Source organism: Protopterus annectens, chromosome 5.part0 (assembly GCF_019279795.1).
Source record: "Protopterus annectens isolate FY-2018-M chromosome 5.part0, PAN1.0, whole genome shotgun sequence".
Classification (NCBI taxonomy): domain Eukaryota; kingdom Metazoa; phylum Chordata; order Ceratodontiformes; family Protopteridae; genus Protopterus; species Protopterus annectens.
The window spans coordinates 1,847,865,319-1,847,879,628 of NC_056735.1; the positions used below are offsets into that span (position 1 = coordinate 1,847,865,319).

Here is a 14,310-nt window from a genome sequence, read left to right on the forward strand (position 1 = left end):
AGTATCAAGACCTTCAATTAAATGCACATGTTCCTATGAAATGTAAATTCTGTCTAGCTGAGCCCAGTTTTTATATCTTGGGGAATAATATGTAAATTCACTCCAAACTCCTATTACTGAATTCACATCTCCCATGCCAAATATTTTCATAAATTTCTTCAAACATCTACCCTCCTTTGTTATATTCTCCCTTCTGGGCCCCCCAGACACATCTTCACTGCTGCAAATCAAATTCCAGTCACCACCTATAATTAATATTCCTTGCTGAAACCAGGTTATTTCTCCCAGAATTTTCTAAATCTCCATTATAGCAGTTTTAGGTGGACTATAAATACATGCCAGTGTAATCCTCCTCCCTTGCCAATCTCCCCTTAGCAGTACAAATCTGCCATTATTATCTTTATTTTTATCTACTTCAATCTTATTGGAGCTCCTCTTGCAATTAATATAAGTACTCCTCTCTTTCTTTGTCACAGGTATTCCGCTGAATAGCCATCCTGAAAACCTTTCTTTATCAATTCATATGTTCAGCTCTTTCTAAGTGTGTCTTCTGTAAAATAGCTATTTGTACTCTACATTTTTTAAATATAGTTTACTACCTTATGTTTTTGGATTCATCTGTGAGGCCATTTACATTTAAATACATTACAGAGAGCATCATTGTATTAAAAAGTTATTATTCCCACCTTTTATGTATAACACCTTTTTTGTTAAATGTCTAGTTCCAGCTTTTGTATTACATGCATACACTGTTTGGCAGGTTGAACTTTTATATAGTTTTCATCATATCCATTTGAGCTTATGTCACATCTTGTAAAACTTTTTGTTTTATTGAAAGCCCTCAAAAAACACACCCCAATACCCCTTAAAACATATTAACTTAATACTAACACACAAAACTATGCACACCTTTAAATATTGAAGTTTTACCCTCCTAATAGGAACAAAAGTCCCAAACTGACAGCCACACTCACAGACTTGAGTTAACCTAAAAGAAAGATTATCCATGATAAGGCACATGGTGCAGCCTATGCTTCGACTAAGTGCTGATTGGTTTTGTCTTATCTTTATAGATCTCCCAGCTGGGAAAACCCCTAAATGTTTTCAGAGAATATTAACTGCCTTGAGAAAGCCCTTGAATGCTTTCAATGAACATCATCTACCTTGGGAAAACTCATGATTATTTTCAGAGAACATTATCTCCTAGCCAATTTCTGTTTTCTTTTTTTTCCCCTCAGCCAATCACTCACCACTAGACTGTAGCCAGTTCTCTTTATCAGATTGTCTCCATGGAGACATGAGAACCAGGCAGCCAATTTCAATATAGATGTACGTCGAGCATTTGAAGAAGTGTATTAGTGGGCTTGTCAGGCAGATAAGAAATAATGCAATTAGTGCTTAGAAATCTAAAGAAATTGAGGTAAGGAAAGGAACTAAGCTGAATCAAAAATGTTGATATTCTTGTTAAGAAGTGGGTGTAAAACATTTTAAAGACAGTTTATATATATATATATATATATATATAGAGAGAGAGAGAGAGAGAGAGAGAGCTACAATAAGGTTTATATTAGAATTATAAATGAGGGAATGAGCAGTGTCACAAAATAATGAATATAGCTGGGCGAGCTACTAAAACTATCCAGGCATAGGTGAAAACTGGTTGTGTGCTACAGAATTCTGAAAGAAGAGAAATTGTTTGATGAAAAGGATGATAACAGTGGCATTTATCCTGGAGATGTACAAGGACTGATCTATTGATTTTAAAAGTGATGTTTAGTTGTGTTTTAAATGAGGTTTATGAATTGATTTCAGTAGTAGTGGGATGTGGTTCCACCGTTTAGCTACACTATTTGAATATAGAGTTATAGTGATCAGTGATTTTTCTCCAGCATGTAAAATTCTATTGGGGGAGTAATGTATTAAGTTGTTAAGTGCTTGACAATTTTCTGGCATATACAGAAGTCTGTGTATTATACTTAGCTGAGTAAGTGCTAGGTAATTTGGTAGTTCTAACCATTTTAATTCTCTGAGCACTAGGCAGTGGTGTGTTGTATTTTTATAGTTTACTGCAGATGTGGCTATTTTATTACAACATTGCTCATATAGGGACAGTTGTGTGACTTAAAGGTTATTAAAGATTGGGGCAGCACAGAGGAGAGATGGTAGTAAGAAAGTAGAGGTTATATGTCTTCTAGCTATGTGAGTGAGGTAGGTTTTTACTCTGTACTGTATAATGTATCTAGTTTTTGATGAATTTTGTAACCATGTTTGATACATGGTAGCCAAAATTCAACTGGTCATCTATGATGACATCCAGTAATTTTGTGTGGCTTATTTGTTCTGTCACAGTATTGTTGGCAGAGGCAATGGTAAGTACTGTTTTTTTTTTCTTGGTAGAGATGTGTTTTGGGGTGAAAAGCAGTAAATTATTTTTTAGGGTTTAGAGTAGTTGTGAATTATTTGGCCATGTTTCAGTTGATAAGAAGGATTGTTGTGTAAGTTTGTGGAGTTTAGAGAGAGAGAAATTTGTTAGAGCAGATTAGGGTCAAGTCATCAGTGTGTTGAACTAGGTTTGCATATTTTGTAGCAATGTAGAGATCATTAGTGAATATGTGGCAAAGTATGGGGCTTAGTACAGATCCTTGTGGATCACCAATACTTACTGGCAAGAAGGTAGAGAAATAATTTTCCATTTCACGGCTTGTACTCCATTTGAAAGGTAGCTGTGGAACCATTGTAGTGAAGAGCTGGTGAAGCCTAAGGATGAGAGTTTATGTAAGAGTTACTGGTTGTAGACAGTATCAAAAGCTTTTGATAAGTCTAGAAAGATCGTGAAGACTAGGCTTCAGCTTTTCTGTGGATTTTAACAGTATTAACAAATTTCAGCAAAGCAGTAGTGCTGTGATGAGGATGGAAGCCGTGCTGAGTTGAAAATAAGAGCTGGATCAATATTAGATAGTGGATAGTTTTCTTAGGAATACATTTTTCTTATATTTTTAATAGGGGAGATAAAATGAAAATTGTCCTATAGTTTGAAAGATCTATATTTATTCAACCCCAGTGGATATTGGTACCATGTACATTCCCTCATGCCTAATTACATATGCAACCTTCCTCTGAATACCCGAACTGTGCCATTTCTGGAAGGAAAGTGATACATACCTTCCAATACCATACTGAATAGGCAAAATCAAAAATTAACTCTGCTCTTCGGGGATTGAAAATGTCCCATTTCCTTAGCATAAGAGGGAGGATTGCAACATTGAAAGGAATTCAATAAGCTCATTTGGAATATTTACTTTACCTTATATTGGCATCCTGCAAAAAACTGCTTTCCTTACAATGTCTACTTGTGTGTATTACTTCATATGCCTTTGTGTCTAAACTGGTACATCACTGCTCAATACTTAAAAAGCTAATTGTCTCTCAGTTCAAGAGACAGCAGACCTACTTCCAACTTATTTCCTTTAAAAAAAACTTCACGCATAAATCCTTTCCTTTTCCTACTGATAGGCATCTATCAGTCATTTACTCTTACAGCGTCATGTCTCATAACAGTAAAATGACTACCCTTATGTGACCCCCCCAAAATCAATTCACTTGCACAAACTGCATTTTCTTTGTACTCAGAGGTGAAACCTGTCCTTCCTCAGCAACCTTAACACCGTTTATAAATGGAATTAATTCTACCAAGAACTACAACTCTGCCTCCTGAATAAAGGACAATGTCAGTGCATTTGCTCTGCCAGCATACCATAAATTTCCATCCTTATGCTAAAAAAGAATGTATCTCTTGTAGGCCTTTTGTGACAACTTCTACTGGTTATTATTATTTTATTTTAATCCAAGTATCCCTTTTCAAGGATCATTATCTGGTGAAGTAACTTGTTCAGAATCATGCAGTAGGCAAAAGGAAGGAGAAAAAAAATCAAGCCCTGTATGCTGGGCAACAGCATACAGCTAATTAACAGCTCAGAATATTAATCCTCTGCATCACTGGGGGTGGGGGGCAAAGAATCAAACCATTATCTTAAACATTTAACTGCTTTACATTGCTAAAGCAATATAATATTCAGGCTCTTTGGGGTTATTACCAAGCTCCTACATCTGTCCTAACATTTGTCTCTCATAAACGCAATCAGTCTGCATTATATACGCTTAATCACGATTTGAACACTTGAAGACAGTCAAACTTCCAGCATAAACACTCTGTCTTGTACACAGTAATCAGCATCAATTTCTGAAACATGTAACCATGTTTTCTTTTTTCAAATATTTCTTGGAATTAAACTTTATACTTTCAATGTGTAGGTTCACTGTTTTGTTTATGTCAGCATTGTAGACCTGTGCTTGGCACTTGGGTAATGACTGAAACTGATTTTCTGGACAACTGCATTACTCTGGTTCAGAGTTTTAACAAATAAATGCATTGCTGTGAGAAACAATAGTACCAGCTGTGTGTGTATGTGTGTGTGTGTGTGTGTGTGTGTGTGTGTGTGATATTTAGTTGAACATACCTACACACATGTACACTGAATTGCATAAGTGCACACTCACACACACACACACACACACACACACACACACACACACACACACACACACACACACACACACACACACACACACACACACACACACACACACCTACAAACAAAAGCAAACACCATTAGTCTATAAATAAGTTAAGTGAAACTGACTAAAGTGGCAACAATGACTTGAGATTGTTTTCATTCTGAAGTAACTGTGAGAGGAATACAATTATTTTCCTACAAAACGTTTCTGTTTCTTTGACAGAATTTTTGTCTTAATTGTATCTAGCTTTTGTCGTTTAAATTAGTTGTTTTTATAAGTAGATAGGGTAACAAATAATATACTCTGATTCTTATAAAATTCTATCAATAATGTGTCATTTTTTTCTGTGCTTTTAGATTACAGGAATGACGTGTGCATCATGTGTTCACAACATTGAATCCAAACTGACAAGAACAAACGGCATTCTGTATGCATCAGTGGCACTTGCAACAAGCAAAGCTGACATTAAGTTCGATCCAGAAGTTATCGGGCCAAGGAATATCATCAGTATTATAGAGGTACTATATATGTTAGACATAGAATCATCTCATCAGTATTATACGCAAAGAGTGTCTGGACAAGATTTGTGTAGCACTCTGCAATAATTAATTGAGAGTTTATCAAAAAGAGAAAAAAAAGTCTAAGAGTCATACTTGTTTTTGCTGGATTTCTAGGTAATCTAATGCAGCTGGGTTGTTTTACTCATTTCAGATCAATAGTTAAGAGAACACTTCTCAAGGTTTCTTCAGTAAAATATATAACACAATGTATAAATGGGCAAATGTGTAATAAGTGATCTATTTTGAAACTGGAAGTACAAAACACAGCAAAATAAATTCCTACAATGTCTGCATGTTTGCTGAACAATAGATTATCACTAATAATTATGAAGTCATGCTTTAGAATTGCACAAGGCATGTATAAAGCTGCTCTCATCAGCAAGTACAAAGGATATTTTTATAAGTAACTGAGTAGTATAAAGGGACTTTTAAAGTAATGGATGTGAGGTACCTTATCCTGTGGGACAGCTTATATTAAGTGGCAATGGACAATTGAACACTGGCACTAAAAGAAGATAGCAACCTAGACAGACTATTGGAGATTTCACTTGGGAATAGGAATCTTTGGCCTTGCCATCCTGCTGTAGATTTGTGGGGTCTTTTAATGTTTTGGTGAACAAGTTTCTGGGGAAGAATGTCCAGTCAGATCTCAAATGGATCCTGTGGAGTCCTCCTCCATCTGAGAGGAATCAGATCAGGAAAGGGATAATGAGGCACGAGTCAAAGTGTCAGCTATGCAGTTTTATAATACCCAGATGTGCAGCTATGCAGTTTTATAATACCCAGATGTGCAGCTATGCAGTTTTATAATACCCAGCTCTGTGGAAGTTTTTAGAGACAGGAAATTGTATGGTCACTGCATTTTGATCTTACAAATACGAGTATGCTGATGGGACACGTCAACCAACTGAAATGTTTAGGACTACCAAATAAGTTCAGTTTTGACTTATTGTCTCATGGGATATGCACAGCCATGATCTGTAGTTTGAGCTCAAGGCCTGCATTATTTTGTAATGTTACTCATATATGAGGAGTGTCTTTGTTCTTGTGGGGTGAGGTTCTTGAGTTTTTTGTTTTGGTGGTTCATATGGGGGCAGCATAAATTGCTTTCTTCCATATTATGGCTGATGAGTACTTTGTTTTTAATTTTGTGTCTGGGCTATTGTTTTATAGCACTTGCAAAGTTTGTATTCTATGATACATTTCATCTGTCTTTGTTTAAATAAGATGGTTTTTACCTCAAATTTGTGGCATATAAAAAGCTTCTAATCTTGGCACAAGGACTATGGACAGATAGCATTTACAAAGTTGGCATAATACCATCACTCAGCTAATTAGATTATGTATCAGTGAATAATCAGTACTGTAGGATGTGTACAACGCTTGGGTAATTACAGCTGTCTGGTTGCATATTAGAATCAATAGTCAAATAAAATATCCAAAAACACCTATATTTATATTATTTAATGTAAAAATTTATTTCCTTTTGCCTAATGTTAAAGAAGAAATCATCCCTTGAAGTATATGTATCTCTGCAGATCAATTGGCTTTTAAAGCACCATGTCAGGCGGTATTCATTTTCTGTGGCCATCCTTTTGTTTTTCATCTGGACAAACACTTCTTAACCCTTGTGCAGTAACAACAATATCACCAGCAACTCCACAAGCATAATGTATGGCATTTTAAGAACAGGAAAAGTAGAATTTATTTCCGCAGTACTTCTCCAGTCTCAACTTATTGATTTCAAGTCATCTGAGTTAATACCTTAAATAACTATGACTATCCTCAGAGAGCTGCATATCCTAATAGTCTAATATTAAATGATGTATTGAATTTTAAATTAAGAATCATCAAAAAAAAAACACACTCAAAGACATATGCACACACATGCATGCCCGCGCGCACACACAAACACACGCGTGTGCGCGCACACATACAACACTGTGTGGCATAGCTATAAAACTTTTCCAGATATTTTGTAGTCATACGGGAATGTGACACATATTGAAAAAATGCATGCAAACATGAGACAGAGTTAATATTTTACCTGGGAATTTAACATACCTTTTGGGATATCATTCTGGTTAATGATTATGCCCTGAGGCATTTGCATTTTTATGAATGCCTAGAGAACACAGAAATCTGATGGGTACAGCTTGGTTGTTACTGTATCATTTTTATTATTACTTTTCTCTGCAAATGTGTCCCAGTGGTCCAGTTCACCTACACAGAAAATAAATAAATCAATGTGGACAGGCTTTGTGTAGCTGTAATAAGTCAGTAGCTCTATTAAGTGTGTCAGTGTCACTTTCCCTGACTTTGACTACTTCTTTGCTGACACCAGGAAAAATCTATCTGCACAGAAACAGATACAGGCAGCAAGTTTCTAAAGAAGATATAGCACTGCTGTGAGACATATGATTTCCAGATATCCAACACCATTTGCAATTCCTTGCAGTGACCTATGGTTTATGTGGGTAATCCTGATCACTAGGACTTATCCTCCACGCATATGGATTAGGACTCTGAATGCCAACTTGACACTAAGATAGCAAATACATTTTCTGTAACTTTGCCTGGATTTGCCAAATATTAGCTACTTGGCTGGACTGTTTTGGCTTTTTCATTATTTTCTGTTTATTACATATTATGTGTTTTGAAGGACGATCCATATATTTTTATTCATGTAAGCACTTTAAAAGTTAAAGAACTTAAGTTAAAAATAAACAAATTTCTTATTTCAGTGGCTGCTTTACAAATTAGAATGCTTGTTCTGCATCAGAGAAGCTAGAGAAGGGAAATGACTTTTCCTTAATTTTATCTAACATGGCTTTGTTTTTGTTAATGCTTTATTATTTTGCTTTCAGATGATGATGATTAAATGTATATATACTTCACAGTCTAATAACTACTGCAATTATTTTTTAAGGAACTTGGCTTCCAAGCTTCTCTAGTTGAGAGAGATGCAGTGGTGAATAATTTAGACCATAAAGAGGAAATAAGGCAGTAAGTATTTTAAAAACTTGAAGTGCATTCAGTCTGTAAGTCAAAAAGTATATATTAATGATTGTGTGTATCTCTGTCTTATGACTATTTGACTTTCCTAGGTGGAGAAACTCCTTCTTGTTCAGCCTAGTGTTCGGAATCCCTGTCATGGGTTTAATGATATATATGATAGTAATGGAGTCTCAGCACCACGGATCCATGCCACCTGAGCAAAACATTATTCCAGGGCTATCTATTGTGAATCTTGCTTTCTTTGTATTATGTACACCAGTTCAGGTATGCCAGTTTTATTATTAATTGTCTTTGTTCTTCACTTTGCTTACTTAACAATTTCTGCTTCCTCTCAAAACCCTGAATGCTACAAGCATTTGTAAACCTTGGCCTCCTTGGACATTTTTGTAGCTTTAATTGCCTTGTGTGACTCTCCATCATTGTGTGCAATACCAGGAAACTTGCAAGAAATACTTGCACATTCATTGTATAGAACCATACCAGTTTCACTGTTATGACCTTGCCACAGTGTACAAAGGGTCTAAATCTACTTGCAAATGGCAGCTCATATCTGACTGGATAGCAGTTCACATGCCTTAAGAAATAAAATACTACTAAACTAATATTATATGTGTGTGTGTGTGTGTGTGTGTGTGTGTGTGTGTGTGTGTGTGTGTGTGTGTGTGTGTGTGTGTGTGTGTGTGTGTGTGTGCATGTGCATGTGTGTATACATCTATACATTACTTGTAGGGAAACTATTATACTCATTTTATAGATACATTAGAGACCAAAAAGGACAAAATGAAAGACAACACTTTCAGAAAATTTATGTTACAGAGGTAAAGATGAATGCTAAAGGATTGGGATACTAAATAAATATGTCTCAGTGTTTGCAGAGAATGAGACTAGAGATTTATCATACCTTTTCAGTAGAAGTTGTCAGGAAAAGTGAGTTCATCCCAGAAGTTTTACAAAATAAATGGGATTCACCATGTAAATTTTAGAAAATTGAGGGGAATCACTGTTATTATCTTTGAGTGACCTTTTCAACAAATTATGGGAGAAGGAGAAAGTTCTTGAAGACTGGAACAGGGCAGATAAGATTTCTGTTCATAAAACTGGAAATATGACAGGTTGTAGGTAAACATTTAGAATCATCTGAAGAAGAGAATATTTTATTTCCCAGAAGACAACAGGGCATTAAACCCAAGTTATCATGACTTTATCTTGGTATTTCCAGAGGCTTGTAGCACAAGAACATCAAGTAAACAGTATGGGATATGGCAGCCACATAAAGATGAAAAGAGAGGAAAAAGGTCAGAAAAAACAAGAGAGTAATCAGGATCACAAGGGGCAGATGGTAGAGTTATATCAAAAGTAAAACAACTCTGTAGGTCCTATACCATGGACCTAGGCAGCTCAAGCATCACAGAAAAAGAAAGGATGGCAGAGACTCCCACCTAAGAAACAAGACAGCGGTAAATAATGTTTCTTATATGTATTTTCTATTCAAAAAAATGTTGGTCGTATGGGATATTAAATGGTGTAAAACTATTAGTGCTGCAAAATGACTTTTCTTTTGTACTGACCAGAAGGGTAGTGTTATTATATGCTATTAATAGCCTTAAAAATTTCACTCATAAACTGAATTTGAAAATGTTGTTTCAAAATGAAAACATAAAATGAGATGCAACCAGTTTGTTGAAAATGAACATTTTCAGTCTGCCTCTTCATCAGGTTATTTTAGCTTTTGAAAATAAATATGATCTACAAATTAAAATTGTCTAATAAACCCTTTACAAAGATATACAATTTCTCAATTAAAGAAAGGAATACATTGTTTTCTCCATCTAAAGATAAGTCTATAAGGATAATTAAAAGTGACAAGGAAGGTGATACTGTTTTAACAGATTCTACAGATTATTCCTACAAGATTTATGAGATGCTAAATATAAATTTTTACACTGTGACCAAAATCTAGGTATTTAGAAGTCAGAGAAATATAGAGAATTAGATACATGATAGTTCTGTTCAAGGTTTGGTCAAGAAAGACATGTATGTTTTTTTTTCAGGTAGATAATTGCATCATTAGTGTAATTTTCAGGATTTTGAAAGCACACAAGAACTAAACATGGCCTCCCTTGAGACTAATAATTTTTACCAATAGTTCCAAGTTAAAACCCGTATCCATCTTTATAGATGTTTAAGAGGCAGTAGAAAAATGAAAGTCAATTGTAAGGGATTCTTTTCATTTTAAGAACAAAATTTTGGAAGTACCTGTTGATGAAAAAGATTTGTTGGTTAACCATAGATGATAAGTCTTGGTTTACCATTATTCGCAGGAACTGGAAGTTGAACAGGTAGGCAACAAGCTGTTGACTTCCAATGATTATTGTGCCAATGGAATTAGATTTCTGGGTGAATGTCTGAAGCAGGTATTGGATATTTTTTATGTTCGAAAGTCATTATTATATACAAAAAGTGGGATTGACCATGGGAGCCATTGTGGCCCCCATTTTTATCAGTTTAGTTATGGCATATGAGGAAGACTTAGTTATATGATGTAAAACAGTTCTAAAATATAAGGTATTATTGCTGTTTTATTGACAACAGTTTTCTTATTCGGAAAGGTACAAAAGAAGAAATTGGTAATTTGATCAGATATTTAAACTCCATTACTGAAGTCTTAGAACTTGCACATCAGGTAGAAACTGGAAAACATTATTTTTTGGATGTTATGATATACAAGGTCTAGATAAAGGTAAACTGAATTCTTGTGTGCATCACAAAATTAAACCAGTTATGTGTTGTTATTTTGTGGAAGTATGTACCTCTGGATCTAGGACTGTCCATCGAACACACGTTTCACCGAAACGTAAACTACCGAACACACTTTCACGAAAGTGTATTTATGGAAAATGCACTTTCACCAGAAGGTAAGTAAGCAAATAATTGTTTGCATGTGAGTTTAGTTGTACATCAACACGTGGTGTAGATCGTACAACTAAACAAACTGTTGCTTAGATCGTGGTACAGTGGGGATAAGGGAATATTCCCTTTTCCCCACTGTACTGCGATCTTGGAGTGAGAATATTAAAGTAGGGGGTGTGGGGGGCACATCCCCCCACATGGAGTGTGTCCGATGGACAGTCCTAGATCCATACTTCTACATATTAAAAAATATGTTTCTTAGAACACATTCTTTAACTGCTGAAAATGAGAAATTGAAGATGTCCATCAGATATAAGAAAAGACTAAGAGTGAGGGGTTATCCTGAAGGTACTATAAAAGGTTTTCAGAACTGGATGAAACTGACGTTTGTAACAAGACACAGAATTGGTCAATAATCATGACATTAACATGTAATTTAGATTCAACAGCTATTAAGAAAGGCATATGTGATAACTGAAAGATTTTTCAAGACAACAAGCAACACATAAACCACAAAATCAGTGTGCAAAGCAGTCACAGCCCTTAAGGCCAAATACAAAACCAAACATACTTGTCATAGGTGACTCCATAGTCAGACACACTGACGTCCCACTCACCAGGCTGAACAAGGAGAGAGTCACAGTAAGCTGCCTATCGGGCGCTAGAATCCGCCACATAACACAAGCACTCAGGTCACTCCACGGCAAGTACAAATATGACACAGTCATTGTCCATGCTGGTGTGAACAACCTGAGACGTACCTCCCTGGACTACATGAAAAGAGACATAGAGGAGCTCTCTGATTATGTAGCCCAGGCAGGTATGACCCTGACCCTGAGCAGTATCCTTCCTTTACCAAGAATGATGCCACAATATAGAGACAAGATGATCAGCTTTAACAATTGGCTTAATGTCTGGTGTCATTCAAAGGGGATCCAGTGTCTGTCTGCCTGGGATGACATGCTTTACAAGCCACGCTGCTTCGCAAGGGACGGCTTGCAACTGTCACCCCTGGGATTCCGGATATTGGCTAAGGCTCTTGCCACCCCGATAGTGCCTTTTTTAGGCAAGGCTCAAATTCTAAACCTACCACCCTAGAAAACAAAAATGGGAAAAAACTGAGGGTAATGTTGCTCAATGCCAGAAGTCTAAATCTCAAAATGCACGCACTCGAGGCCCTTCTCAGTATGGAGAACATCGATGTCTGTGCTGTAACTGAAACCTGGTTCAAGGCTCCTGAGAGCACCCGGGCACTATTAAGTTTTACCTCATATCATGCGTTCGGCCCCAAAACCCGGACCACACCACAAAAGGAGGTGTATCCATATTCATAAAGGATACCCACACCTCCAGGTTGGTGGCAACGCATCTAAGCTCGGAAACCATCCAGGTGCAACTAACCATAGGCAAAACTGCTCTACAAATTGTAGCATGCTACAGGCCACCCTCTCAAACTCAGGAACCCCACACAGCCTTCCTGAAGACACTGGAGGGTATAAATGTATCTCCAAACACCATCATATTCGGTGACTTCAACTACCCGAATATAGACTGGGAACATTACTCAAGCCCTAACTTTCTAGCCCAATGGTTCCTAGAGTTCATAAATTCAAATGCCATGGAACAGCTAGTCACTGTTCCCACGAGAGGAGAAAATATACTAGATCTCATTATCACAAACATGGGGACAAAATGCTCCACACCGGAAGTATATCCCTCATTGGTGAAATCTGATCATAAACTAATCTCACTGGAAATCCACATCCCGCCCCCACCCCAAACAGAAAAGACCACAGTGAAGAACTTCTCTAAAGCAAACTTCACACTACTCAAGACTGGTGTGGTATCCTTCAAGGCCCCTGAGCCAGTGGAAACCACAACCCAAGCTGCGGAAGCCCTTACAAATGCCTTCTATGAACACCTCCAGGACTGCATGGATCAGGCAATCCCAAATAAAACCAAGACTCTTTCCACAAAGGGCAAACGTCCAGTCTGGTGGACCCCAGCCATTAACAAACTTTACAATAAGAGGAGAAAGCTATTACATGATAGAACAAAATCCATAAAAGGGAAGTCACCCTGATCATTATTAGTAAAAAAATACGAGCACTCATAAAATCAACTAAGGCCAATTTTGAGAGAAAAATTGCCATGGATTCAAAGGACAATCATAAGGCCTTTTCAGCTATGTTAGGAACCTGGGTGGAAACTCCCAGATATGCTCAGAATTAGTCCAAAATGATACAAAAATCACTGAACCCACAGACATTGCCAACATACTGGCAGACAGGTTCAGTGCAAACTTCACCCTCTCCCCTAAAGGAGAGATAACTATCCCAGCGGTGTAGCCTCCCAGACATCTCAAATGCACAGGTGAAAGCTGCTCTCTCTAAAGCTAAAAACACAGCATCAATGGGACCGGATGGTGTCCCCGGCTGTGTGCTACACGAGCTAAATGAGGAATTAAACCCGCACATAAGGCAGCTGTTTAATCTCAGCCTTACCACAGGATATGTGCCCAAGGAGTGGCGTACGGCAACTGTGGTCCCACTCCACAAAGGCGGTGCCTCTACGGACCCTGGTAATTACCGCCCCATAAGCTTAACAAGTCTAGTCTGCAAAGCTATGGAGAGGATCATAATGGAACTCATAAACAAAGATATAGGGGACTTGCAGACATTGGACCCGACCTAGTTTGGCTTCGTCATGGGCAGATCATGCCTTTTGAACTTGGTCGACTTCTTCGAAACAGTCACCAAGGCCATTGATGAGGGAAAGGCAGTCCATACAGCCTACCTTGACCTTGCAAAGGCTTTCAACACAATACCTCACTTGGGTATTGTAGAAAAACTTACCAGCTTAAATGTAAACCCATATGTCACAAGATGGGTTGCAAACTGGCTTAAGGACAGAACCCACAGGGTTAGAGTTGCTGGCGCTATGTCAGACTCCAAGCCGGTCACAAGTGGTGTCCCACAGGGCTCGGGCCTTGGCCCCCTAATGTTCGCATCTACTTCTCAGAAGTACAGGCCAACATGGGAGGACTTTGGCTGACAAAGTTTGCAGACGACTGCAAACTGGGCGCCATAGTGGAAAGTGCATCGGACATGGATATCCTTCAGAAGGGACTCACGGAAACAGATAGCTGGTGCCAGAGCTATGGCCTGAAGTTAAACGCCAAAAAATGTATAGTCATACCCTTCGGGAAAAACAAGGTAACCCCAAGCTACCATATAGGTGGCAATCC

At 37.5% G+C, this 14,310-nt stretch overlaps 1 protein-coding gene across 1 annotated transcript in view; it reads left to right on the forward strand.

Annotated features, from left to right (window-relative positions):
* Window positions 1–14,310, forward strand: part of ATP7B (ATPase copper transporting beta) — a 649,813-nt gene that overhangs the window by 213,196 nt on the left and 422,307 nt on the right. The window contains exons 5-7 of the mRNA XM_044071673.1: window positions 4,932–5,093; window positions 8,065–8,141; window positions 8,243–8,417. Coding sequence (XP_043927608.1) covers window positions 4,932–5,093; window positions 8,065–8,141; window positions 8,243–8,417 — 414 coding nt within the window. The remainder of the gene's footprint in view (window positions 1–4,931; window positions 5,094–8,064; window positions 8,142–8,242; window positions 8,418–14,310) is intronic.